Source organism: Pelobates fuscus, chromosome 1 (assembly GCF_036172605.1).
Source record: "Pelobates fuscus isolate aPelFus1 chromosome 1, aPelFus1.pri, whole genome shotgun sequence".
NCBI classification, from domain to species: Eukaryota; Metazoa; Chordata; class Amphibia; order Anura; family Pelobatidae; genus Pelobates; species Pelobates fuscus.
In genome coordinates, this window is record NC_086317.1 from 133,965,628 (window position 1) to 133,992,799 (window position 27,172).

Sequence of the window (27,172 nt, forward strand, 5' to 3'; positions counted from 1 at the left end):
AGCTTCACTATAAGATTTGCCTTGCACTGGATTTCAGGTAATTAAAACTTTTTTTGATGTTTTAGTGCAAAGGGGAGGGGGGAGAGGCAACGTATCAGGCGTAGACAACCTTTGGCATACCAGATATTTTGGACTACACCTCCCATGATCATTTGCCAGCATGATGTGTTTAAGAGCATTATGGGGGATGTAGTCCACAACATCTGGAGTGCTGAAGGTTGCCTATGCCTGGTCTACACCATATTATAAATGTTATCCTGCACCTAAATATTAAATCATATTCTCTGTATTTGTTACAATTCATTAACTTGACTCTCCCCAATTTAAAAGGGTAATCCATACTTGCACCCCATGTTCACTGTGCCTATATGGGTATCAGCTACACCTAGCTGACTAGGCCCAAAGAAGGATGAAACAATCGTCCGAGGTTGCTGTATCTCTCGTGCAGAGAAAATTTGCCGGCATTTCGGTTGTGAACTGCCTTATGGGTGGGATCAGTCTGAAATGCCTTGGAATAGTTTCTATCTGCAATTGAGCAAAAAATATTTTGAGACCAGAGCGGGATTTTACCGAAAGGCAAGCTATTGAGTTTCTCTGAGCTTTTGTCTGTTCTCAGAGTTATCATATTCTTTTTAAATATTAGATCAGTCTTAATAATTTTTGCTATGTGCCAATTAATGATGGCATTGTGTTATGGGTAAACAGATATATATGCTTGGTACAATTATGCACACTTACTGTATTCAGGGACAGAGTAAGAGCCTATTGGACCTGGTGCTGACAATTACGACGGGCCTAATTACAAAATCTTATTGACAGAAAACACTAAAACAGTTAAACCTTCCAAGCATCATGTATCTGGTAGAGGTGGTGCTGGAGGGAAACTCACAGGTTATAGCTATCTGAAAACACATACTCTATGCTAATCTCACAAGCAAATCCATACACTATAACAGCAGTGTCTGGTGAAGCAGGACGTTGGTGGGTGGGGTAAAAGGGTGGGCAACTGACATGAATCACGTGACAAAGACCGTCCAAAGGGGCAGACATGGGGCTGTAGATTTAGCTCCATCAGCCCCTATGTTAATCCAGCCCTGACCTTATCCATCTGTATTACAAACAGGTATAGGTGTTAGAAAGATAGTGTTTTTTTAAAATTAGTTTCTAAGCAACACCAGCTCATCTATAAACTAGATGCCAATGTACAAAAAGCACTGTGTCGAGCAAGGCAGTAGCAGTAGATTTTATATGCTCTGCAATTCCAGCTGATGTGGCATGCAACAAACAAAAACACATATATATAAACACATACATACATACACACACAGGTACAAAGTATCCTTAAAAAAAAAAGAAAAAAAAAAAAGAAGAACTAACATCACACAGCCTCAGTATATGTGATTGTTTGAAAACTCTGACGTATGGAAGTGATTAGTTGAGAAACATCCTTAAGGTGGTTTCCTGGCTTCTGCGCGCCTAGATTTTAGAGCTAAACAATAGAAGTAACTGATAACCACACAAGCACTGATGATATACTAATAGCTAATTTCCTGTTTTTGTTTTGTTTTTCACAGTTTCAGGAAAATCGCCAGCAATATTTGAAAAGACCTTAAGACATTTAAAGAGACAGTAAGACATCAGCCAAATAACAAACTAGTTGGCAATACGAGTGTAGTTATGCACTGAAAGTGTAAAACCAGTGAAATAAATAAGAAAATTGCTTGCAGGTATCCCAGATTCCAAATCTACCCACATACTTTACAGCTTGTGTTTCATTCCCTTAACTAATAGTTATGATATTTGGAGTAACACTTTAAGTTAGCTGCTAATATATAATAATACAATAATTATAATCATTTTTATAAACTGTTATCTCTCTGTGGTGCTTAGAGCTGTTTCAAAGTGTGTTTGCAGTTTTGTTTTTTAAAAGAGCATACAAAGAGCAAATTAAGTTAAATAAATGGGCAGAACGAGGAGTAAATTCTTGATCGACTGATTTCAGTGAAATTAATATTTAGGAGATGAGGTGAGTCTTATGCCTTTTTGATAGTTTCTAGTTATGTGTTATCTCGGTCTAAATAAAACACAGAGCTCCTAATAAGGAATAGCATGTCGACATGCAGAGCGCTTTTACTGAATAAGCACGATGGGTGCTGATAAATAAGCACTAGGCTTGCTGACCAAGTACAGGGAGATGGAATGCAGCCGGTGGAGAGAATGAGGAACATATGTTATATGATCGAAAATGGGTAAATTGTATTACTTAAGTGCATCATAAGTAGTTAATGAAGATGAAGTTTGAGTACAAAGTATTCACAAAGACATAGAAGAGAGGACACCTTATATGTTCTGCTTGGATTCACTGTTGCCAGATGAAAATTGACAGAGTTTATCCTAAAATTAGGTTTAAATGGAAACATAAAGACAGCTATCCATGATTTTTCACTCTATTTAGGCTTTGTAGTAGTAGGATTGCAAGAACCAGTCAACTTAGCTGATCGTTAGAACGTTATGATATATTCGAGTCATCTCACCAACACAACAGCAGTTTTATCCGATCACATTCAAATAACATTCACCCATTCCATGAGATGTTTTTAGCACTTCTTAAATGACAACTGTATCATTATTTATGATTCACATGAAATATCTAATTACATGACAGCAGCTGATTCTTCAGCCATACTTGAAACTGTTGTATCTTCAATGTAAGTTCAAACAATTACAAACATTCTTGACTGCTTTACTTTGATTGAATTGCATTTCAAAAGGCTGCAAGGCTAATCTAATCTAATCATTTGTTGAGAAACAGAGAAAGATATGATTTTGCAAACTCCAGCATGAGCAATTATATACAAAGTCTCACGGATATTATAGAGGAAACACTATACCTGAGACTAAAATAAATTGGAGTGTAAAATGTTCATCCAAGATTCTCTTAAACAAACAATAATTTGATACTGTTAATAGCCTAAGGTATTTTTGCATCTCTTTCCTTGTCTTTTCAAAATAGTTGACCTAGCTATGTGTTTTGCAAGCGAAGAACCTTTCGGAAATCCTTCTGAGGTTGGAAAGGTTGGCAGAGAGTGGTGGAAACCCTACAACATATTGCCTCAACATCTTTTATATTTTAGCCACTGACTACGAGGCGTGGTTCAACCTTGTAATTATAGGATACGCTGATGATACTGGAATTTCTGAATATGGAATAAGAGTTTAAAGTTGTGTGGAAAAAACTGTCACAGTCTAAACAATATTCTTGTCACAAGTGCCCACATTTATCTATTGGTGGGCTAAACAAGCATAAAATGTATGGACTGCAGAGTTTGCAAGATCTTTAAAAATAGATAAGTTGGGAAAGCGTAACAATACCAAAGTTTTCTCTATTTCCCAAGTCTAATAATAATAATATTCACTCAGCTACTGTAGATCTATTTTTAAAATAATAGGACAGGTCTCCCAATTGTCCTCTTATGCAGGATGGCCCCTATTTCAGTCTACTGTTTCTCTGTCCCAGATTTTTTTCCCTGATGTCATACTTTTGAGACACCTGGGAACTGACCCCAAAAAGCTAATAGGACAATTCAGGGAGAACTGGAACAGCACTCCCTGCAAGGTCTGTTCTTCTTGTCTGTAGTGAGCTTGTGGGTGTTTCAATGAGCTTGTCCATAATGATCTTATATGTGTATAATCAGTGAGCTTGTCTGTAGTGAGCTTGTATGTGTGTCAGTGACCTTGTCTGTAGTCAGCTGTGTGTGTGCCAGTCAGCTTGTTTATAGTGAGCCTGTTTGTGTCAGTGAGCGTCTCTGTAGTTATGTGTGTCAGTCATCTTGTCTTTAGTGAGTTTGTATGTGTCAGTAGGGTTGCCACTAGTGCCCAGGCAACCTTGGAAGTTCCAGATGTTGTGGACTACAGCTCCCAGAATTTTTTTGCAGCTAAAATGCTGTCAATGCATCAGGGGAGAAGTAGTCCGTGACAACTAGATTGTCTACCTACAGTAAAGGCATGTTTTTGGCCAAAATAAACATTGCCTTTTCTCTAAAACTGCAATATTTTACATTTTATATTTTATTTTAGTCTGAGACAAGGGACTTTAAAATAAAGTGGTTTTTTTTTGGTAGTTATATCTAAACACAAGCAATTTGTATATTTGTGAACTAGAAGTCGTCATTTTACGAGATATAAAATCTCGTTGACCAAAAGCTTTTCTAGAACACTTTAGGCCAATAGGACAATAAAAAATGTACCTCTTAACTGAGTTAACTGTATTTGTCAAACATATCTGTGCTCAGATAGAATACTCATTGGTAAGCATGTACTGTAATAAAAATGACTTATTACTAATATTTCTCTTTCTTTCCATTTAAAGCTGGTTGGATCTGCTGTACTTGCTATTGGACTATGGATGCGCTTCAATAGTGAAATAAAAGAATTCAAATTTGAAAAAGATGAGCTAGAATTATTTTTCATGGGTAAGTCAGTGCAAATAAGCATTTTATAAGAATGCAATATGTCTGCCAATTATGTGTAAAATATAATGTCAGGATAAAATGTAATTTACAGTGGACACAGCATAGGGACATGGTATTAAATAAAGTAATGTTTTTAAAACTCTTAAGATTTATTCACTAAGGATTGAACTGATATCGTAGATATAACGTTTTGGCTAGAACAGTCAAGTAAGGAAAAATAAATCTCCAACCAATGTCAAAAGTTTATTTTTTATTTCTCCTTATTTTTGGATGAAATGTTGCAATTCATTTGTAAAGTCACCACACTTTTCAGTTTAACCGTTTACAGACATAACAGTAATTTACCATCATGCTGGCCTTTTACTTCTGAGGCTGTGTCCTTAAAGTGTTACAGTTCTAGGGATTGTTCACTAAACACCAAGTTTTGTTGAATTGAAAACCAGTTTGCAAAATTTAAGCAAAAAAGCGCTGATTTAGTAAGCTATAGTCAGTTTGGTTATATTAGTCTAAATTTTGCAGTTTGTATTTCAGATTGTGTTATTCAATATAAAGTGAATAATCCCCCAGTGAATAAGCTGCAAGCTTTTTGTTTTAATTTTGAGCATGCATGCAATGAATCAGGATGTCAGAATACGATTTATTTTTTTAAGAATCCAAAATAGTCAAACTACTACTACTCTTAAGAGGCAGCATTAGCTTTATTATTTAGCATGTGTTAAAACGTGTTCTTTAAATGTGAAATAAAGAGAAACACGGCTGTGACATAGGTTATATTTTTCTAATTTCGGAAAAATGGCCTATACTGCTAGAAAAAGGTGGCAAATAATTGTGTTTGTCATTGAGCAAAAACAGCCTACAACTGCAAAGGGCAACTCTGGAAACCCAGATATTTGCTGTCTACATTTACCATGATGAATTTCTCCAAAACTGGAGGTATGAATGCGGGACAGGATTTTGATGGACCAAAAGGGGAGAACTAATGACATGGTAATGGAGCAGTTCTGCCCGAAATAGACGTGTTAACCTGGTATTCATATAAGCCGACGCTGCCAGTTACACTCAGAGTAGCCCATGCTACTCTTGCATGACCTAAGTTTAGTTTAGTGTGTCTAGCTATGTTATTGTTTACATTTTCATGGAGACATATTTCTTTTTTTTTGTAAATATCTTTTTATTAAACCTTTCGTTTTTGTTGGACTTGCAACATGTAAGAGAGAAACGTGGACTCGCAGGTCCCTCTGGTCATTCACAGAAGCTTATACATTGTAAGGCATGTCATGACGTACGTGTCTGGGCGACTCGCAGGTCGCTTTCATGAGTAAATAGTATGTGTATTGTGGACTCGCAGGTCCGGTGTTACATGTAGTACTCTTTTTTTTTTTTTTTGTAAATATCTTCTTATTGAACCTTTCGTTTTTGTTGGTTTTGCAACATGTAAAAGAGAAACGTGGACTCCCAGGTCCCTCTGGTCATTCACAAAAGCTTATACATCGGAAGGCATATGATGACGTACGTGTCTGGGCGACTCGCAGGTCGCTTTCTTGAGTAAAATGGAGACATATTTCTGGTGTCATCGGAAATAGGATATGTCACCAAACAAACCTTGAGATTGCTCTAATGAATCCAGGATTTTTGGAATGTATGAGTGACAATCACCTTGCTTCTAGGCTGTCTGATAATCTAGGAATATGCAGTTTACAAATATTTTGGGTGTTAAGACTAACCATCACATACCTGATAGCATAAACACATGGTATTTTATATCTTTTGAAAGACATATTGGAAACAGTGAGCTAAATCTTGTAAATCTTTTCAAGATTGAATAAAATAAGAGATGATTTTTTTTTTCCATATAATAGGTGTTTATATTATAAATAACTGTATCCCCATTGCCATAAGTATAAAGTATCAGTAGAAAGTAGTATCAGTAGAAAGTAGGTCTCAAGCACACATCGCAAAGAGCAAGGAACTGGACATCTGTGGGAGCCCCAAAGCACCTGTCAGATGGCTCTTCAATTGCTCTCTAAGGGAAAGACACCTTTGCTACATTGTCATACTAACTCACACTGGTATTAAATTGCAAACCTTTGAAGTCTGAATGGCTACAGCATTCAGACTGCATGAATACAGAATAGATGTAAATCTATTTCTTAGCTGAATTTTTCAAGCTGAAAATTAACTCATTCTTATTCACGCTGCTTTTAATTTTTGGAGAGCAAAAAAACAAGTTGCAAGAGTGCACTGAGGATGGACAGCAGCTGAAATAGCCTGCCCTTTCGTGGGTCCCCGCTCAGATCTCAAGCTGGTTTTAGCTCATCTTGTGCCATTACAGAGAGAACATATCTGAAGCATATCAGACTGGTCCCACCCATACAGGCAGTCCAGATCCAAAATGCCAGCAAGTTCCCTCTGCACGAGAGATACAGCAACCCTAGACGATCGTTTCAAACTTGTTAGGCATCATCAGTGAGGCATAGCTGATATCTCTTTAGGCACCGTGAGCAAGGGGTCCACGTCTGGATAACCCTTTAAAATTGTGGAGAGCAAAAAAACAAGTCGCAAGAGTGCACTGAGGACAGACAGCAGCTGAAATAGCCTGCCCTTCGGTGGGTCCCCGCTGAGACCCATTGTTTTGCTTTTAATTTTTACCTGCACCTGATATTTTATAGTTGTTACAAAAATAATATAAACACCTATTCTCTGGAAATACCCTCTTCTATTTGGTTTTATCTCCTTGCCAGTAACAGCACGCCTGACTTACAGTTGCCAATTATTGAGTGAGAGTACTTTGGACGACTGGCATTGAAATGGAAAGACAGGGTAGTGTTTTGCATCAATAGATGCATTAGGTTAAATGAGTCTGGCAGCAAGATTCTGGTTTCTGTTTTCTTGATACAGAGAGGAAGCTGACGGAGAAATGTACCATTATGTCATATTTAATTCAGTGGTTGCATTGACTTGTCTTCATTCTTTTCTTCAAATCTATTAATTTTAACGTGCGCAAGCAATGCTCTCTATTTCAAATCTAAAAGATTTATTTACTAAACAGTCAATTCGGTGACTTGAAAACTGAAATCTATAAAAGGACAAAAAAGCTGAATCCTCAACTCCCCCTAAATGTTGCATATTTGTTTAACAATAAATGAGACAATTACAAAATTTTACCGGAGCAATAAGTAGATGAGGACCCTGCTCAGACGAGCTTACAGTCAGACAAGATATCTTAGCAAAATTGTTGCAAGTGGACTTTTTTGGTTTATCCAAAATGCTTGTATGGAAACAGAGAAACTGCATATTTTTCAGTCTCCATTTAATTAAATAAATCATTTTTTTTCCACAAAAAAAATAAATAAATGAATAGCAACTGTCAGCCAGGAAAGAAAGAAAACAGACATAAAAGGGCCTGAGCTAAATGTGTACTTGTCAACAGGAAAGATCAGCAACACTATTTAAAATTAGTGTGAAATCACTGGTATGTTAGTTTACTTTCACCTTTCAGACTGTTAATGACATTAGTACTGTTCTGGCCACATGCATGTTCCGGGGATTAAGGATGGCAGACTCTCCTGGAAAACTAGTTTTATGGAGCCAATGGAAAGTCAGCAAGCCTGTGTGGATGATAGAAACATGCAGAGCGAGCAGTCTATCACATCATCAAACAAAAGCAACAAATGAGTTCTTATTTGCTTGTCAAATCAGTACAGTGCAGAACAGGGTATCTGAAGACGGCCACGCCTACAACATCAGGGATTATCTGGGACAGGGCAGATTTATCTATTTATTCAAAGTCCTCCTCCTTCTTCTGTAACTGCTCCCCTAATAGCAACAATACGGTGTAACATGCTATTCTAAGCGTTAAATGTAAACAAACATATGCATTTTCTTTCAAAGGCCTCGATTTTAGTCTTTATTCACAATTAATTGTGATGTGTCAGGAAATTGGTAATAAAATAAAAACCTGTTAGGTTTTCAGTTGTGTAGTAGTGTATTCCTAAACTTTTGTCCTTTTGAGTGCCATAGGTTCCGACCTGTAGCTAAGCAATGAATTGACCATTCATCTGGCAATCATCAGGGCTACAATAATTTATTATGTTGCACCTGCTATTTGTTATCATTATATATCTGCTAAGTGTGGTGTAATTTATACTCAAGTTTCTGTATAAATTGTTAGTAGCTAATGTAAAAGCCTTAGGGGGACATCATAATCATGTTTAAGGATTATTAGTCATTAGCTCAGCAGAGTGTTTGTAGTTAATTAATTGATATATATATGCTTAAACACTACCTGTAGTCAAAAATGAAAAAAAAAACGTGGTGTAAGTGGCGCTGTGACACAAACACAAGCAGTGCAGCTAAATTCCACAGAAACAAAGAAATTAAGAAAAATACAAAGTGCAAAGCGCACTAAAGTGTATAAACAAAACAAAACAAATTAGACAGTTGTGTACAGTGTATATGCAACTTTAAGAAATGTATATACGTACACTGATTAGGAATTGTGTTCAATTACGCTGTATAAGAGAAATTCTCACATAGAGTTATATAGTTTCAATAAAACCCCAAATAAAATCAGTTTAAGTTTTATTGTATCCTACTCACATTTTCAAAAGCCTAAACAAGACTGGCTTGTATATAACGTTTATATGGGTATAATGACTTATGTAGTGAAACTTCAGTAGTGTGCACCTCTCAGCAACCATAAAATGCATATAGCAAGCAGCAAATTAGAATGAAAATATATCAATTTATTAGAAGCAAAAATATAATATCCTTGCATATTAAAACATAATAAGCTGATTCACAGTCGTTCAGTCTCTTAGTTCAGCACAACACGCCTTCATCAGATGCATAATCATATGTCCTTCTGTTCCTCTTTAAAATTCCAGAAGGTTCCGAAAATCATCCATGACACGCACCCTTGGGTGTGTTGCGCCACTTCTGGCGCCGCGGTGCATGCCTTTCCAAGTCCATTTGGACAATTCTTACAATCATTATTCTGGTACACCATCTGGGCGCCATATTTGTGCTCCCGGAAGAACCATACGCATATCCCAGTGTGTTCTGGATCACCCGAAAGTCCTCTTTTCGGCCATCTAAAAAACCCTAGACTTCTTGCGGCAGTCCATTCCGCTGGAACTCTTTATCTCTCCTGAAGTATCTCACAAGTTCTTACAGCATGGAAGCGCCACTGGATATACTTTGGCAGCCATTTTTGATTAGGCAACATCATATATAGTGACGGCAAAAATGGACATGAAATCTAAACACAAATAATAATAGATTAGAGAAAAAATATATAGAAGTGCATATGCTTAATATGGCCATAAATGTATAGATTCATATCTACATATATCTAATTCAAATTGATAAATACAGAGGGGCGGAGCTTAAACACTTCAGCAGACATACTTCATAAAAGCTCCAGACAACCCAATAAATAAAATGGACTTTGTGGTGGACCGCCTGGCACCCCGACCGGGTGCCTCTGCCAATCACTGCTTCCTAGTACCTCTGAGTACTTCCAAGCATCCACCAGACATCAACAGCACCATAGTCCCCACTTCCAGCATTACAGCTTGGCTGGGGTCTCCCCGTCCTCCACCCACCCTGTACCCAAGACCAGGATACAGCTTCCAGTGGGCAGACCTCTCCTGCTCCAGAGAATGTAGCAGGCTGCTCTTACAAGAGCAAGTGATTATAACCCAGAGGAGTATAGTGATATAGCAATCCCCAGGGTAGATACAGCCGTTTCCCCCAAACATAAGACGAGGCTCTATGTTTGAGGGTAAGCAGGAACTCCTTTAATGGCAGCCACAACTGGCCTTTTATGCAAGTCCCCATACAAGGGGCACTTCCTCCTGGACCTGAGAGTAAACCACAGTATAAACAAATACACAATTACATTGCCTCTCAGATCCAGGACACTCCCACACATAATAGATTAATCCTTCCTCTGTACCTGGGAGATAATTGAGTCAAGCACTGAACTAAACTCAATTATCTCCAGACACAAAACGCACATTTTTAGAAAACCCCCAAAATACATTTAAAACATACAAAACCCCCTGATAGCCCTGATATGGGTGACCAACATATCCAAAAATCACCCAGATCAGTTCAGGGGTTCAGGAACAACTAAAAGTCAGCACTTACAATTCAGAATGCTCCCCATACATCAGAGAACCATGGTCTGCTGCTATTTCAATTGGCTTGGAGTAGAATCACCGGCACTCAGCACTGGAATACACTGTCAGAACTGAGGCCTATATTGTTTGACCGGTAGGGAGTTGGCCAATCCCTCTGCTCTTAGACTCTCAGTTGTTTCAGGAGACCACCAGAGTTTCTCCAATCCCCCTCTTACCAGTAAGGGTGATCAAAGTACCCCTTCTACCCCCAGAAGCTACAAAGGGATGTAAGCACAAAAAGCCTTATCACGTAAAGAGGCCTGCACTCCCAGACACTAGGCTACCCAGCAGTTACCTATCAAAGCGATGCCTGAGCCTTAGAGTGAGCAATCTCTTAGATGACTCACAGGAGGAGGGGGAATAATGCACATCACCTCCTTCTCGTAGACTATACCATAAAGCAGATTATGACAATGATTGCTCTCCCTCCACAAAAGTAGACAGCAAGAGACTGCATGTGGGTCTTTAGCAAGTCTGGATGGCAGTATATACAAAAACAATATAGCAAGCGCTCAACTGTTAAGGGTCAATTTTGTGAATCATGCAGTTATGAAAGTGCAGGGTGCTAAATGAGTAAAAGTGACCTGTGACCCTAACAGATAAACAAATACCAAAAAACAAGTAAACCCATAGGACAACAAAGGACACATTTTTTTTTTGTTCACATAATGCATTAGTAAACACATACAAGTAGTAAAGTGCAAACATGCATAATATTCACCTTATAAGTTAGGCAAAGTGCTCAATGCATAAACACAAGTGTAATAACAACAGGTATACTGAAGCAAGCTGGAGACACAGCACCCCAACGTTTCACACTATGCCTTCCTCAAGGGGGATCTCAAACTAACTGGGTTATGTTCCCATTTATATAGTCCTATCAAAGTGGATTAAGTATAAAAAAAATTATGAAAAACAGGTGTGGAAGACGTGGGATGTCCCCTGAAGCTAATATCAACCAGTTCCCTGTGTTTCCGCTTATGAATAAATGTCACATTTTTCTGATTTGCAGATATTATTGTACTGCTGTTCTCTGATGTTGCTGTTTGTACATGTATAGACTGAGGGATACAAAGGGATCACTGAAATGAATCATGACTTTGGATCAGATAGTGTTTGAGAGGCTTACTATGTTGTGAATTTTGGACCATTTCAGTTCATTGTCCTTAGACGATTCTGACGTTGGGTAGCCCTTTCATTCCTTTTCTAGACCGCCCTGGCAGCCGTTGATGTATACTTATGTTGCGTGATGACATCACACGTTGCGGTTGCATACATAATGACGTCATACGCCAAATGCAGAAATCATAAGGGGAAATACAGGGAACTGGTTGATATCGGCTTCAATGGACATCCTCTTTCTCCCACACCGCAGCCGGTCTGCACTTACTATCACCTGTAAGAGAATTTGTCAGTCGACCATTTGAAGTGCGCAATGGGCTATAGTTTAGAATGCAAATTTGCCTTGAGAATCCATTATACTTATGTTTCTTTTCTTATTCTTATTCTTATTCGATTTGAGTTGAGATTGTTGCATTGCAACCAGTCTTGAAATATTCTTGACCTGTTTAATCTTTTATGACATATTGGCACAGTTGTACAGTTGTAATATACTACAAATTAAAAAAGAAACATTTTTATAAATACATAAAACCATGTTAACTGATTATATAGAATTGAAAATCATAAAGTCTATATTCAATCCTGTTGGAGATAAGGAATCTAATTCGAAAATCCACTTCAACTCAGTTTTATTAAACTCTTTTTATAAAATCACCATCTCTCCACTTTTTTCACATTTTGAATACCAATAAAAATGAGAAATTTAGGGTTTCCATTATGATAATGTACAAAGTGGGCAGATACAGAGTGATTCAAGACCTTTATTTTAATATTCCTCATGTGCTTGCCGATTCTGAATTTAAAAGGGTCTAGTGGTCCTGCCTAGATATTGCAGGCTACAATCACACATCAAGAGATAAATTACATTATTAACATTGCAGGTCGTAAATTAGTCAATGTCATACTTTTTGTTAGTGACATTTGACATAAAACTACTACTTTTTTAGTTTTTTAATTGTAGTTTCTTTAACCCCTTAAGGACACATGACATGTGTGACATGTCATGATTCCCTGTTATTCCAGATGTTTGGTCCTTAAGGGGTTAAAAGCCTGCCATTGTCCACAATTGCAAAAACCTTTCAATTTAGATCCAAAATGTCGCTGTCTTTTGATTCTTTTAAAATACGGCTAGTGGTTAAATCGAAATTTAAAAGTTTTTACTCCCCCATATACAATTTTTGGTTTGGTGCCAATAAACTGGCTCAGATCTTCATTTTGTTCCAAAATGTGCCAATGTTTATTTAGAATCTTTTTTAAAAGTCCACGGGAAATATAATTACATATAACATTCTGAAAACTCTGAAAAGGCAGTGTTTACATCAAAAAGCCTACAGGGACTGACTATATTCACCATTACAACTACATTAAGCTATAGTGTCCCTTTAACTCCTGTCCTTAATCAACCACAATTTTCCCCTTTACTCCTAACCATTAACTCCCCACACGTTCTTAATATAATTGCTAAATCCTATTCCTATTCTTACTCAAAACCAAGGTTAGTAGCAAAATAAAGAGTGCCAGTATAAACAGCTGAAATAATGAAGCAACATTTCTGTGCTGACATTTCAACAGTGACATTTGGATGCTCCATTTGCATTTTTGTGGCCGTGATTGCAACAAGGAAATTATCCTTGGCAGTACATGCAATTATACCGTGCAGCATATATACATATATTAACCCTATAAGAGCCAAACACAATATTAAAAACAAACAATTGACGACCTGCCTATATTGGACTATGGGGAGCTAACCCTGATTCGCCCTTCCACTCTTGTACTAAATGGAAATTCCTCTACTTCTCACATGTATTTCACAGCCAGCCTTATACATCATGCACAGAAAGCCACAACATACACCTCACACATAGCTACAACACTTAGAGCCACCCTACACACCCTACACCCTACACACCTACACAAGACACACACCCACACCGCACATTCACCCAACATTTTAAAAAATATTCACATCACATAACACTAAAAAAAATAACATAGGGGAAGAATTTTATGGTGCACATGTCTATGAGCAGAATGTGACAGCTTTACTGGAGTCTGGGAAAATAAGCTGCCCAGACAGAGCCAGCAAAGAGTGTTAATACTGGCCAGCCAGCCAGACTGGTGAAGAGGTAGGCACTTAGTGTGAATGGGTGATGGCAGACGTGGCAGGGTAGCCATTACTCACAGACTCCATCTGCTGGCTGCCGGTGTCCAGGGCACAATGAAGGCTGTTACAGCCATCCCATTAGGTTAGGTAGTGCACCGCAAGGGTGCAATGTCTGTGTGCATCAGCACAGAGCTACAGGGAGCTGTGCAGAATGTGATCTCAGCAGCAAGCTGCGGAACCCCAGAAAACATGATTTTAATACAATGTGTGAATGTGGCTCTATGTAAGGAATAATTGACGACAGGCCGTTGAATTATTAGAAAAATAATGCACACCCGAGGTGGTAATGCGGTCACGACGCGAAGCGGTTTTCTAATAATTCAGCGGCCTGGAGTCAATTATTCCGCTTATACTACAGTTACCACACCTCGAAACATTGTTCAGATTATGTATCTCAAGATGTTTGTCAAGTTTTTGTCATTAAAACGCTCTTGTACGTAGGACTAATTTCTTACGCAACTGTAATGCGGTCAAGACCTGTCTGGAACTACTTTAGCCGTGCGTCTCCCTGAAAATAATGCACACCTTAGAACGTTCGGCAACCAATCAGATTGAAGAATTCAATGGCCCTGTAGTATAAGTGTGCATAAATGTGTGTATATGAATGTGAAGTATCTTTGTATTAATGTAAATGTCATAAAAAGGGTTAGGGTATATGTGATGAGATGGGTGGATCATATGGTTGTGGTGTCACAACATGGGGTAGGCAAATCATTTTTTTGCCTAGGGCGGCAAAAATCTTTCCACTGGCCCTGACTAAAATCTACTGGAGATTTAGTCGACTAAAACTAAAACAATTCAGATTACTAAAATACGACTAAAACTACAATGACCTTTTAGTCAAAAGACTATGACTAAATTGAAACCTAAGTTGAGATTCCCAAAAACGTAATGGGACACTGCACCAAGGCTATTTCATTGAGATGAAGTGGTCTGGGTGATTGTAGAGTTCCTTTAAGGGGTTCTATGAGGAGATGCTGATTGGCGCAGCTCTGTGTTTTGCCGCGCATCTACAATAGGGCCCAATGCTTTCCAATGGAAAATAATTGGATTGGCTGGGATGATCTCAGCGACGGAGGCAGAGCGAGGTGAGGACAACCGCGGTGAGACTGGCCTTGCGTGGGAAGAAAAGGTGAGTAAAATCACCTTTTCAAAGAAAGACAACTGGGGCCTGACCAAAAATTAATAAAACAGTTTTTTTATTCTCCAAGCTCCTGAAAACCCAGAATCACTTGCACTTCAGTAATTCCTGAGCATGATCACCCTCTCTAGGACAAAGTTAATGGCAATAAGCTGCAAAGAGGGCAGTGAATGACCTACCTCTACGAAGCGTCTGGCTAAGGGTTTTTCTGTCATCCCTAAAGGCAGTACTTATCGAGGATCTGTGCACCCTGAAGCTCTCGTGAAGCGTTGTGTAAGTTTTGTCCACATCAATTAATCCATAGTGACATTGTAGTTTACAGACCACAAATGAAGTGGTACATGTAATCCTGTGGTGAATCTGAAATTGTTGTCCTCTATGTGGGTGGTTGAAAGTGTGGCCTGGGGTCATGTGGCCACAGGTCACACTCCTTAGAAATCGAAAACATTTATGGGATATACAGAATGGTGGGCATGTACCGAAATTTCCCTCAGGTTTGGAGGCTGCCTGTAGCTCACAAGTGACGTGTGTTTGAATCCTTCTGGAAGAGGAGGGTCATACCACAGTAACTTCCAATGTAACTGCTTCCTTAAAGGGTCCAGAAGAAGTACCGAAAGTCTGAATACAGCCAATATGCTTAGTAGCCTTCTTAGTCCTAATTATAGTATCACAAAATCTGTTTTTTGGCCCTCATTAAAGCTTTGAAAGCTTTCAAGTTCTGACTTAAGATATACTCTCTCCAAAAACGTTTGGATCATTTGGAACAACTGAACCTGACATCAATCTTCATCAGAATTATTTAGCAAAACTCTCAAATAATGAGATGAAGAAATTAAAAAAGGGACTCTTTCAGTGGCTGGGGAGCTTTCTGTGGGCAGTAGGGTTTTGCAATCTGTTTTTCCTATTCCTATCAATACAATAAATACCCAAAGGTATCACAAAAAAATCAATTTCGTTGTATTGTTGCTTCATAAAGAAGAGTTCAACACCATGGATGGAATTCATTTCATCAGTCATGGCTAACAGTTTCTCCCTCGTCAATGCCAAATTAAAAACGCATCATCGATGAATTTTAAATCGAGCAAAATGTTTTGTGAGAATTTAGACAAGATAAGGCTCACCACCGTTGGGTACATAAAGGCAGTAGTGGAAGTTTCTGTGAGTTGAGCATAGAAGTAATCCTCAAACATAAAATAATTAAAGGGATACATCAAACACTTAAAGGAACACTATAGTCACCAAAACAACTTTCGCTTAATGAATCAGTTTTGGTGTATAGATCGTGCCCCTGAAGTCTCACTGCTTAATTCTCTGCCATTTAGGAGTTAAGTCACACTGTTTATGTAGCCCTAGTCACACCTCTCTGCACATGACTTACACAGCCTTCCTAAACACTTCCTGTATATAGTCATCTAATGTTTACACTTACTTTATTGAAAATTCTCTTTAATTTAGAATTTCTTATCTCCTGCTCTGTTAATAGTGTGCTAGAGCATGCATGAGCCTCCTGGGTATAATTAAAGTTAAATTCAGAAAGCAGGAGATACAAACTTTTAAAGTAAGTAACAGCTGACTGAAAGTGAAATAATTATTTTGTCTTGCAGACTGTGTCAGTCATTGCCAGGAGAGGCAAGGGTTACATGGACAGAAACAAAAGTGATTTAACTCCAAGATTGCAGATAATTGTAAAGTGAGACTGCAGAGGCATGATCTATACACCAAAACTGCTTCACTAAGCTTAAGTGGTTTTGGGTACTAGTCCCTTTAACCCCTTAAGGACCAAACTTCTGGAATAAAAGGGAATCATGACATGTCAGACATGTCATGTGTCCTTAAGGGGTTAAACCTTGCTTTTTTTCACTAGCCAATATTTGTTTTGTTTTGTTTTGTTTTTGTTTTGTATGTGGCCAGTGGAGTTTCCATTTAAACATTAAGCTTCCTCAATGATCCTCATGTATGCACTGACTGGACTGTGATGTAGGTTAAATTGTAAGTTGTCTCAGCGACCAATTGTTGTAAAATTTCAGTCCTGTAAGGACAACTTCCCTGCCCTTATCAGTGGGGCGAACAATGAATGATCCTGTGCAAAACTTTGGAGTTCCATCCTGTCACTTTTAGTGAAGTTTGAATCGGAGATCACATGTTGTCCCAGTATTGTAAATGATTCATTTCGAAGTTGGGTAGAAAAAGTCTGGAGGCTGGAGGGTCAACTGCACCTAATAGTCAGGAGTTATTGTTAGCTCCAGTGTTATGAGTGGATAGTTGTAAAATTCTAAAAAACTTTAATCTAATCGAAAACAGCCAAGTTGTGACTACAACTGAATCGGAGAATGTTTCTAAATACATTTTGCAATTCACTTTTCAATCACAGTTTAATAAAAACAAACATAATGTTACCAAAATGTCACCAACAGGAACGTGTAAAATGCCACAACATATATGGTCCAGGTGTAGATTTTCTGGATACCTTTTCTCGATTAGCTTTTAAAACATTCAGTTTGTCCACTTCTTTCTGGAACTTAGAGGGTAAAACATAAAATAATAAAGCAGTGTTTATTGGTCATTATATATTCTAAAAGATACTGTGTATCAACTAGTAGCACTGTATCTTGCAAAGCAAATTTGCACAGGACAAGTCAGCTTGATGTTAAAATACCCACAAGGGATCCAAATGAAGTGTCTAAGCTCTGTATAATTTCCTATGCTGCATCCAACGCTTTGGCAGTTAGTAGACATTAAATGGAACATATAACAGTTCATTATAGAGAGGTTACTGTAGTTAATCATCATAACATTCTTATGAGATTCCTTCTGTGTACCCGGTGGGTGCAGTGTCCCGGGGAATATAAAGTCTGTACCAGTAACCAGGAGGGAAATATCTGCTTTTATAATAATGACATACCAGATAGGGCATGTGATTTAATCTATTTTGCAGGCATCTCTTTAGAGAATCTTTTTATATTCCTCCAGATGGTACAGAGCTCTCTGCCACTGCCTGCGCTAGGAAGTACAAAATAAACAGTAAAACACCAGTGCCGAAATATTTGAGGAATTTAATGTGTTTTGGTGCAAGCAACTGTCACTATGCAAGTTTAAAGCAGATCTAGGATATATCTAAGATATATGTTTGTACAGGCACCATCGTGTGTGTTTATTTTTGTGCATAAAGGGAAATGCACACATTGAAATACGGTAATTCATAGAAAATTGCTTGCATCCCTGTCAACTGTCCTGGATATAGTGAATCGGTTATGATTTTGGGCTTCTTAATGTGGTTGTGGCCTGCAATAATCCATTACTTGTAGTATATTGCAGTTCTCAACTGGAGTGGTAGATCCAAACGAGAAACTCTTGTAGTCATCTCTACCTCCCTCCCTGCTACTCCAGTGGGGAATTCTCCAGTTATGGTTCTGTCCCCTTCATAGTTGGTTGAACTTTGTGGAGCTGCACAAGTTGGGAGAATGTAGTCTACCTATAGAAGTGCTCACTTCTCTGGGGGACAAATGAGTAGACCTGGAGAACAATACGATGACAACAAAAAGAACCAAGTAACACATATTGTTAAACAATATCTCTTTTATCAACACCAGCTCAGTTTGAATTGGAACCAGAAACTTTTGGGATATGCTGGAATGTGAAATCTAAGTAGATATAGAGGTAGAAATACCATGCGTGGAAAATCTATTTTAGATTTTTTTTTTCCTTTTGAGGATATCTGTTTTTCAACCTATGTTTACGTTTTTTTTCTTCTGCTTCATTTTTAAGTTTACTCCAGATTGAAGATATGAAAAAAAAAAGAATTTAGAGACCAGCGGTTCTGGATATAAATCAAGTTTATGTAAAATAAACAAATCATGTATTCATCTTTTGAAGATCTTTGGCTTGGAACTATTGCATTTATTGTATCTGGAACCAGCATGTTTGATTTTAGAATGTTCTCATTGACAGTTATTATGAGTCTCTATAGGACTTTGTCTTCTTCACTACCTAAACCAAAGACTTATCATGCAGATTTTAAAATATGTTTTGGAATGCCATTTCTGATCGAGACTGTCAGATTCCCCAGTTTTACGAGTAACATAATCAGTGCCCCAATTTCTGACATATCTCCCCAATGTGCTAGAGAGTGCTTAGTTTAGGATGTTTATTTAATATAGTTATAGATAAGACTCCAAACACTTTTTCATGAGCCTCAACAAGTGACTTGTCCAATAATCTTAACATTACACACATGCTTGAATTGCACCCTAAAGTAGGGTAGTTAACGCTCGCACCCCAAATTTACAAAACAATATTTCTTGCAATGTTCAGCCAACTTAATGCTGGCAGTGTTGAGCAATACACCTCTAATTGCTCCCATGAAACTTTCCCATTTAATGCTCCACAACTGGCTGGCAAAGACTCATGGGAGTTGTATTTTGGCAACATTCGGATGTCTGGTATATAGTGAGTTATTTTATTGCTCCATTATGTGATACAGAACACTGCAGTGTCTTGAGTGGATCGCAATATGCTGAATGTTCCACATTCTATTAGGCTAGCACAGTAAAAAAATCTCGTTCCAGGTGAAAGAATAAGGGCTCTTTTCATTCACCATACCACACAGAATACTCTTTATCCCTTTTATGCTAGTTGCTGTTTGTAACTCCAAGGGACGTGGTCATACTTTCCATCTGTACATGCAGTGTGAGCAGCTCAGTAAAAACCAAGAAATACCCTTTTCTACAGACCAGGACATGGGGTTCTAATTACTTTGCAGGCTGAATGGACTCAGTGTCAGTTTTCTGTGAATTGCACAGAGCCCTAATCCACATGGTTTGTTGCATATAGAGATTTTATGACAGAATATTTTATAGCCGGTGGTCAAGTCCTAGGCAGCTTACATAATAAATATTTTGTAAACAGGATCATTGGGAAATTCATGTATAAACAGACTGCAGTTTAAATATGCAACGCTTACATAAAAAGAGCAAAACAAGTTTATTTACATACGCACACAAACACGCACTTTTTAATTTATATTTTTGTTGTTAGATTGATCTAAAATATAAAAGGGTATATCTGTAGATATTTTTGGATGATTTTATTCAAAATTGTTTACATTTTTTTTAATTCTTTATTTGTGAATGATCAATCAGGTGGAGTGACATGTATCATACATTCCATTTTGTACAACAGGCGTTTATGAAATACAACATGTGTCGATATAATATATTGCACTGTGTAGAAACAGTTGACATGTGTTGCACGCAGGCAACATGCTCTTTTGTATCACCATGCTTTGCTACCGTCCCTTCGCCCCAAATCCCTAGTTCATATTTCCTTTTTTAATTTTTTTTTTAAAATAAACTTTCCTATTTTCTAGATAGGCCTCAGACAGTGGGTGGTCTATAAAAAAGCATAATGTGGTCTTAACATAGCATTACTACATGACGGTGCTCTGATCTGCTACAGTTCTATTAGAAGTTGAGTCTTGTTTGGGCTCTCGGCATCTCAATACGGCGCTGCAGTTAGCATTAGAAGATGGTTAAGAAATCTTAATGTGATATACACATGCTCGTATGCACTAGAGTGTGTCGCAAATTTAAGTGCGTAAGAGTAGGCAGTGCCCTAGAGGTCAACAAATTAGGCATCTCTCTAAAACGTATCTGTTACTGTGTGGATGTGTATGTCTCCGCCGCTCCCTAAGGGTGTGTTTTGCATAAAAAGTTGCACCTTGGGGGTTAGATTGAGGTAGAATACAAGAAAAGAGAGAGAAGATAATTTGGCAGAAGGGTAGGACGGAAGGTAGAGAAGGCGGAAGGACGTTAATGAACAGGACAGGTAGATGGCAGAGTATGTCATAGAGCGCCCCAGTACCCCGGAGACCTCCCACGCGTGCCCGCTCTATTCTGGATCAGTGTAATCCTGCTCGGGTTCCCATGTCTTTTTGAAGGCAGTTGTGGTCCCCCTTACTTGCGCTGTTAATTTATCTATGAGATAATTATCTTTCAGTTTGAGGAGTACCGTGTCTATAGGGGGTAACGTGGATCGAAGCCAGGTTTGTGCTAAAGCTCGTCTGCCTGCCAGTGTAATTTTGTGAAGTAGTGCTTGTTCTGCTTTAGTCTAGCCATCTATTGTTCTAGAGCAGGGATAGGCAACCTTTGGCACTGTTTTGGACTCCATCCTCCATAATGCTCTTACACCCGTAATGCTGGCAAAGCATCGTGAGAGGTGTAGTCCAAAATATCTGGAGTGCCGAAGGTTGCCTGTGCCTCATCTAGAGAGTAAAAACACCCAGGGATCTGGGTCTAGTTGTTTGTGTAGGATTTGGGAGTATGTGCCACATAGTTTCCAACAGAGATCCGTTGGGGTCTTGTTTATATGTTTATATGGTATAGTTTAACAGGAGTGGTATACCAACTGATAATTGTTTACCTTTTTATGGGACAAAAGAAAGCTACTGCCCATCTACACAGTATTAACCCCTCACACAGTTTATTTTATCATATTCATGTTTTGTTTTTGTTTGTTTTTGTTTTCTTTAACTATTTACATATATCCATTTGGGACATGCATTTCAAATGATTCTGAGCTCATTTGTGGCCATCCAAGCTGAATCTCAATCTGAAAATTTGCATCCATGCAAAATGCTCTAATATATTCCAATTTATTTTCTCAGAATGTATTATTGTTTAATAAAATGTGTGCAGAATTGCAATGGAATTTCAAACTATAAGCCAAATAGCTGAATTGGAAAATTTCTCTATTTTTAGTTTGGTTATTTTGGACTATAATTTGCAATTCCTTTGTGAATTTTTAACAATTCTCAGTTTAGTGGATATCCCTGTAAATATTGTAAATATGAACTATATCACTCCCGGGATCACAAAAAATAGTAGTAAATGTTTTACAATAATTTGAATTGTTGAAATATGTTTATGAAAACCAGTCTCTCTTCAGGCAGCACACAGTAGTAGTCGCATGCAGGACTTAAAATTTCGACTTGCCCTCTAGCCATTAGCAAGTGAAAATCAAGCACTCAGGAACATACGTTCAACCCTGCTGAGTGTGCATGCCTTCTCCCCCAGGTCACAGTGAGCCTATGAGCATGTACCCACATGTGCGCATGTTCCACATAACTCATTTTATCTTTGTGTCCCTGGGTGTTCTCTGCTTCCTCCTTGGCTCACCACGCTCAAATTCAGAGGCTTCTGAATGAGAAGCTTTTGATTGACCATTTCCCTGGCACAGGCTGAAAGAGAGCTGCATTGTGATTGGACCGCCACAGAAAGTCTGTGTCTGTGAAAAGGGGAGGGTATGCAAAGGCTGCAGATAAGAGTTTTTTGAACATAATATTATTAATATGCTTGAAAAAGAAAAAAGAAAAAAAAAAAAAACAGCTTGACCCTTTTTCAACAGACTATTTCATGCAAATGCTAATATTGAATGCCTAAAGCAAGCTTCACTTTTCGTGGTAAACCGCTATGAATAATTTATTTTTAAAGAACTTATTATTACTCCAACATATTAAAAATACAGGGTGCAGCAGAACCGATTAAGCAGTTTTGAGGGGTTATAAAAAATTAACTGAGGTATATAGAAAAAAAACAGTTTTTATTTTCGAATTCCGCATTAAATACCATTTTATATTCCTTAAGTTTGAAAATAATGTCTTCGAAAAGGCGGCCATTAGCAGCAACACACTGTTGGAGACGAAGTTTTGTACAGCTCGTTCACACATATTCACACACGCTTTAACTTCTTTAATAATCTGCTCCCTTAGCTCTGGTAGGGTGATGTTTGAACGCTTTCTCCTTCAGATATCCCCAAAGAAAAAAAATGCAAATGCTCAAATCTGGTGACCGCGCCCGCCACCTCACATCACTGGCTACCTCACAGAGAGACCAGACGTCCGGGAAACCTTTCTTTCAAAACATTGAGTGAATTTCGGGCTGTGTGGGCAGTGGCCCCATCCTGTTGGAACCAGAACTCCCCCAATTCCTCTTTAACAATCTCTTCCATTCTGGGCTGCAGAACATAGACACTCACTGACAGACACATATACACTAGCTAACTAAGCTCAGGCACTGAGGATAGGGATGTTGTGGAGACAAGGTCAGGCACCGAGTCTAGTAGTGTTGTGGAGACATTCTCAGGCACCGTGTGTAGTGGTATTATGGAGACATGCTTGGAGACTATGGTGAGTCCTAATAGAAAGCAGTTGTTGTTGGGGGATTCTATCATAATTGGTGTGGACCTGGACAATGGTGTTCTTGTGAGATGTCTTCCCGGAGCTACTGTTCACAGAGACAGGAGACGTATTTGTAATATTGTTAAGCGAGCAAAGCAGGAAGGGGAATTGGATGTACTTATACATCTAGGGACAAATGACTTGGCTTGCAATGATTGTTATGATAGATTTGATGGTGCTCCTGGGTGTGGTGACATTCAATGTCACCACACTGGGGATCATCAAAGATTTGGATATTTTTTTATAACCTAACCCTGACTTGTACTTCTCAACAACATTGTCCCTTACTTGTATGGAGAGTTCCTTGGTCTTCATGGCAGTGTTTGGTTAGTGGTGCCTCTTGCTTAGATGTGGCAGCCTCTTGGGCCTTTCAAAAAAGGTGTGTAGGGCGGGGCTGGGCGGCCATGCCAGCAGGCTGCAAGTCACTAAGGCTACTGAGGAATTTAGCTAATATCGGGCAAATCCCCACTCAACTTAGCCTGAAACACCCCTGCTTTTCACCCCGGCTGCAGAGAACCACAACGCGACTGGAGCCCTCCCAGCCTCGTTCACCCCCCCCCCCCCCTTTGGACCGGTGGGGGTTATCCCGACCCCACCAGGCAAGCAAACACCCACAAGGCACTCCTGGGCAGCTCGGCACCAGCCGCCAACGACTGCCACGCGGCCTCAACAAAATGGCCGAACGTGCTGTAACTACCCCACAGGCCAATGGAGAAGACCCGCGCAGACCGCGCCAACTGAGAACGCCTTACCCCTGCCTCCTACTACCAAGAACGCAGACCATCACTGGGGGAAGGCCCTGAAAAGCTGTCCCCTTGTAACAGCTAGGTCGCACCGCTACCCGCACCTGGTCAAGGTGATCTGTTCAGCACAAGACCTGCACTCACCCCACGACTGGGTCACACGACCACATCGATCTCCGGACACTGTGCCCTGCAGCGAGTCGTCGGGACCCAGTGGACTTGGAGAGACCTGCGGGGTGTATCCCCATGCCTAAGAAGAGAATGCCTACTAATAAGCTTTCACAAAGTAAGCAAACGGAAGACATGTAAGGCACAAACCGCAGAACTCACCGCAGGCAGCCTCACCAAGGGACACTCTGGCGGCATTCACCGCTACATGGAGGGACATATATGCTAATAATGTCACAGTCAAACCTGCAATACACCCTGACACTCGCAGTGGATGACCCAATGTGCCGCAATCTGCCTGGTGGTACTCTATTGTACTGTATTCTACTCTACTTTATTTTACTGCATTTTACTTTACATTATCTGAATAATAGCCCTAGCTAAGATACTTGCTGTATAAAAACGTCTGTACACCCAAGCAACTTATTAGCTGGTTAGGATAATGTACTATTCAGCATGCTATTAACCTAAGTCAGACATGTTAATTAACTTCTTGTAATCATAACCCATGCTAATGTAACTCGTATTTACTAACATTCTGATCTAAGCAACATTACTTTAACATTTCAAAATGTGCCGATAATCTCAATGCTCCAACTGTTATGACTGAAAATTATGCTCGGGGAATGCTATTGGGGCACCACGAGCTTGTATGTTATCTACTCAAAGCACGATAAAAATAAAGAATTAAAAAAAAAAAAGGTGTGTAAATGTAATGAAAGATCATGTGACACTTAGATTGCACACAGGTGGACATCATTTCACTAATTATGTGACTTCTGAAGGTAATTGTTGGCGCCAGAGCTTTTTACGGGCTTCATAACGGGCGAATACATATGCAAATGCCAATTTTCTGTTTTCTATTTCTAAAAAATAGTTTTATGTATATATTTTTCTCATTTCACTTCACCAACTTAGACTATCGTGTTCTCATACATCACATAAAATTCAGATTAATAAAACATTGAACTTTAGGCTGTAATGTAACAAAATAGGTAAAAAGTCAAGGGGGGTGAATACTTTTGCAAGGCACTGTATACGATTAGGCAGAAAGAGGCTAAGCAAGTTATAAGTGCTTCCAAATCGCACACAAGAGAGAAAATAGCACAGTCAGTAAAAAAAAGGGGACAAAACCTTTTTTAGATACATAAATGAGAAAAGGAAGTAAAACAAGGATTAGTTAGATTAAAAACAAAAGAAGGAAGGTATGTAGAAGAGGATAAAAGTCTAGCTGACTGCCTCAATTAATATTTTTGTTCAGTATTTACATATGAAAATGAATGAAAGGGGCCACAGTTAGGAAAAAGGATAAATGAGTCATTTATTACATGTGAGTTTACAGAGGAAGAGGTTATATTTCAACTGTCAAAAGTAAAGACCAATAAGTCAATAGGACCTAATGGAATACACCCAAATGTATTAAAAGAGCTTAGAGGTGTACTAGCTAAACCATTAACAGATTTATTTAACCAATCATTGTAAACAGGAGTAGTCCCATTCACAAGAAATGTAGTAGGGAGGAGTCGGGCAACTATAGGCTAGTAAGCCTTATTTCAGTAGTGGGGAAAGTAATGGAAACCATGTTAAAGGATAGGATTGTTGAACATCTAAAATCACATGGATTTCAAGATCAGAGACAACATGGGTTTACTTCAGGGAGACCATGTCAAACTAATCTTATTGATTTTTTTGATTGGGTAACTAAAATAATAGATCAGGGTGGTGCAGTAGACATTGCTTGCCTAGATTTCAGTAAGGCTTTAGACACTGTTTCACATAGAAGGCTTATCAATAAACTGCAATCTTTAAGTTTGGATTCCAATATTGTTGAATGGGTAAGGCAGTGGCTGAGTGACAGGCAACAGAGGGTTGTAGTCAATGGAGTATATTCGTAGCATTGGCTTGTCACCAGTGGCGTACCTCAGGGATCTGTACTTGGACCCATTCACTTTAATATTTTTATTAGGAATATTGCAGAAGGTCTTGATGGTAAGGTATGTCTTTTTGCTGATTATAGTAAGATATGTAACAGGGTTGATGTTCCAGGAGGGGTAAGCCAAATGGCAAATGATTTAGGTAAACTAGAAAAATGGTCAGAGTTGTGGCAACTGACATTTAATGTAGATAAGTGCAAGCTAATGCATCTTGGACGTAAAAACCCAAGGGCAGAGTACAGCATATTTGATAGTCCTAACCTTAACATCTGAGGAAAGGGATTATGGGGTCATTATTTCTGATAAAGGTAGGCAGACAATGTAATAGAGCAGCAGGAAATGCTAGCAGAATACTTGGTTGTATAGGGAGAGGTATTAGCAGTAGAAAGAGGGAAGTGCTCATGCCATTGTACAGAACACTGAGACCTCACTTGGTGTATTGTACGCAGTACTGGAGACAGTATCTCCAGAAGGATATTGATACTTTAGAGATAGTTCAGAGAAGGGCTACTAAACTGGTTCATGGATTGCAGGATAAAACTTACCAGGAAAGGTTAAAGGAACTTAACATGTATAGCTTGGAGGAAAGACGAGACAGGGGGGATATGATAGAAACATTTAAATACATAAAGGGAATCAACACAGTAAAGGAGAAGACTATATTTAAAAGAAGAAAAACTACCACAACAAGAGGACATAGTCTTACATTAGAGGGGCAAAGGTTTAAAAATAATATCAGGAAGTATTACTTTACTGAGAGGGTAGTGGATGCATGGAGCAGCCTTCCAGCTTTAGTGGTAGAGGTTAACCCAGTAAAGGAGACACACACACTAACACACTCTCTAACAAACATACACATAGTACACATAGTAACACTCAGACACACACACACACACCTTAACAGACACACACATAGTACACATAGTAACACTCCCTAACAGACACACACTCAGTAACACACTCCCTAACAGACACACACACAAACACACACACTTTTTTTTTCTACC

The 27,172-nt window shown here is 38.8% G+C and overlaps 1 protein-coding gene across 1 annotated transcript in view; it reads left to right on the forward strand.

The window, feature by feature from the left end:
- Window positions 1-27,172, forward strand: part of TSPAN2 (tetraspanin 2) — a 182,812-nt gene that overhangs the window by 49,276 nt on the left and 106,364 nt on the right. Inside the window, exon 2 of the mRNA XM_063444313.1 lies at window positions 4,370-4,472. Coding sequence (XP_063300383.1) covers window positions 4,370-4,472 — 103 coding nt within the window. The remainder of the gene's footprint in view (window positions 1-4,369; window positions 4,473-27,172) is intronic.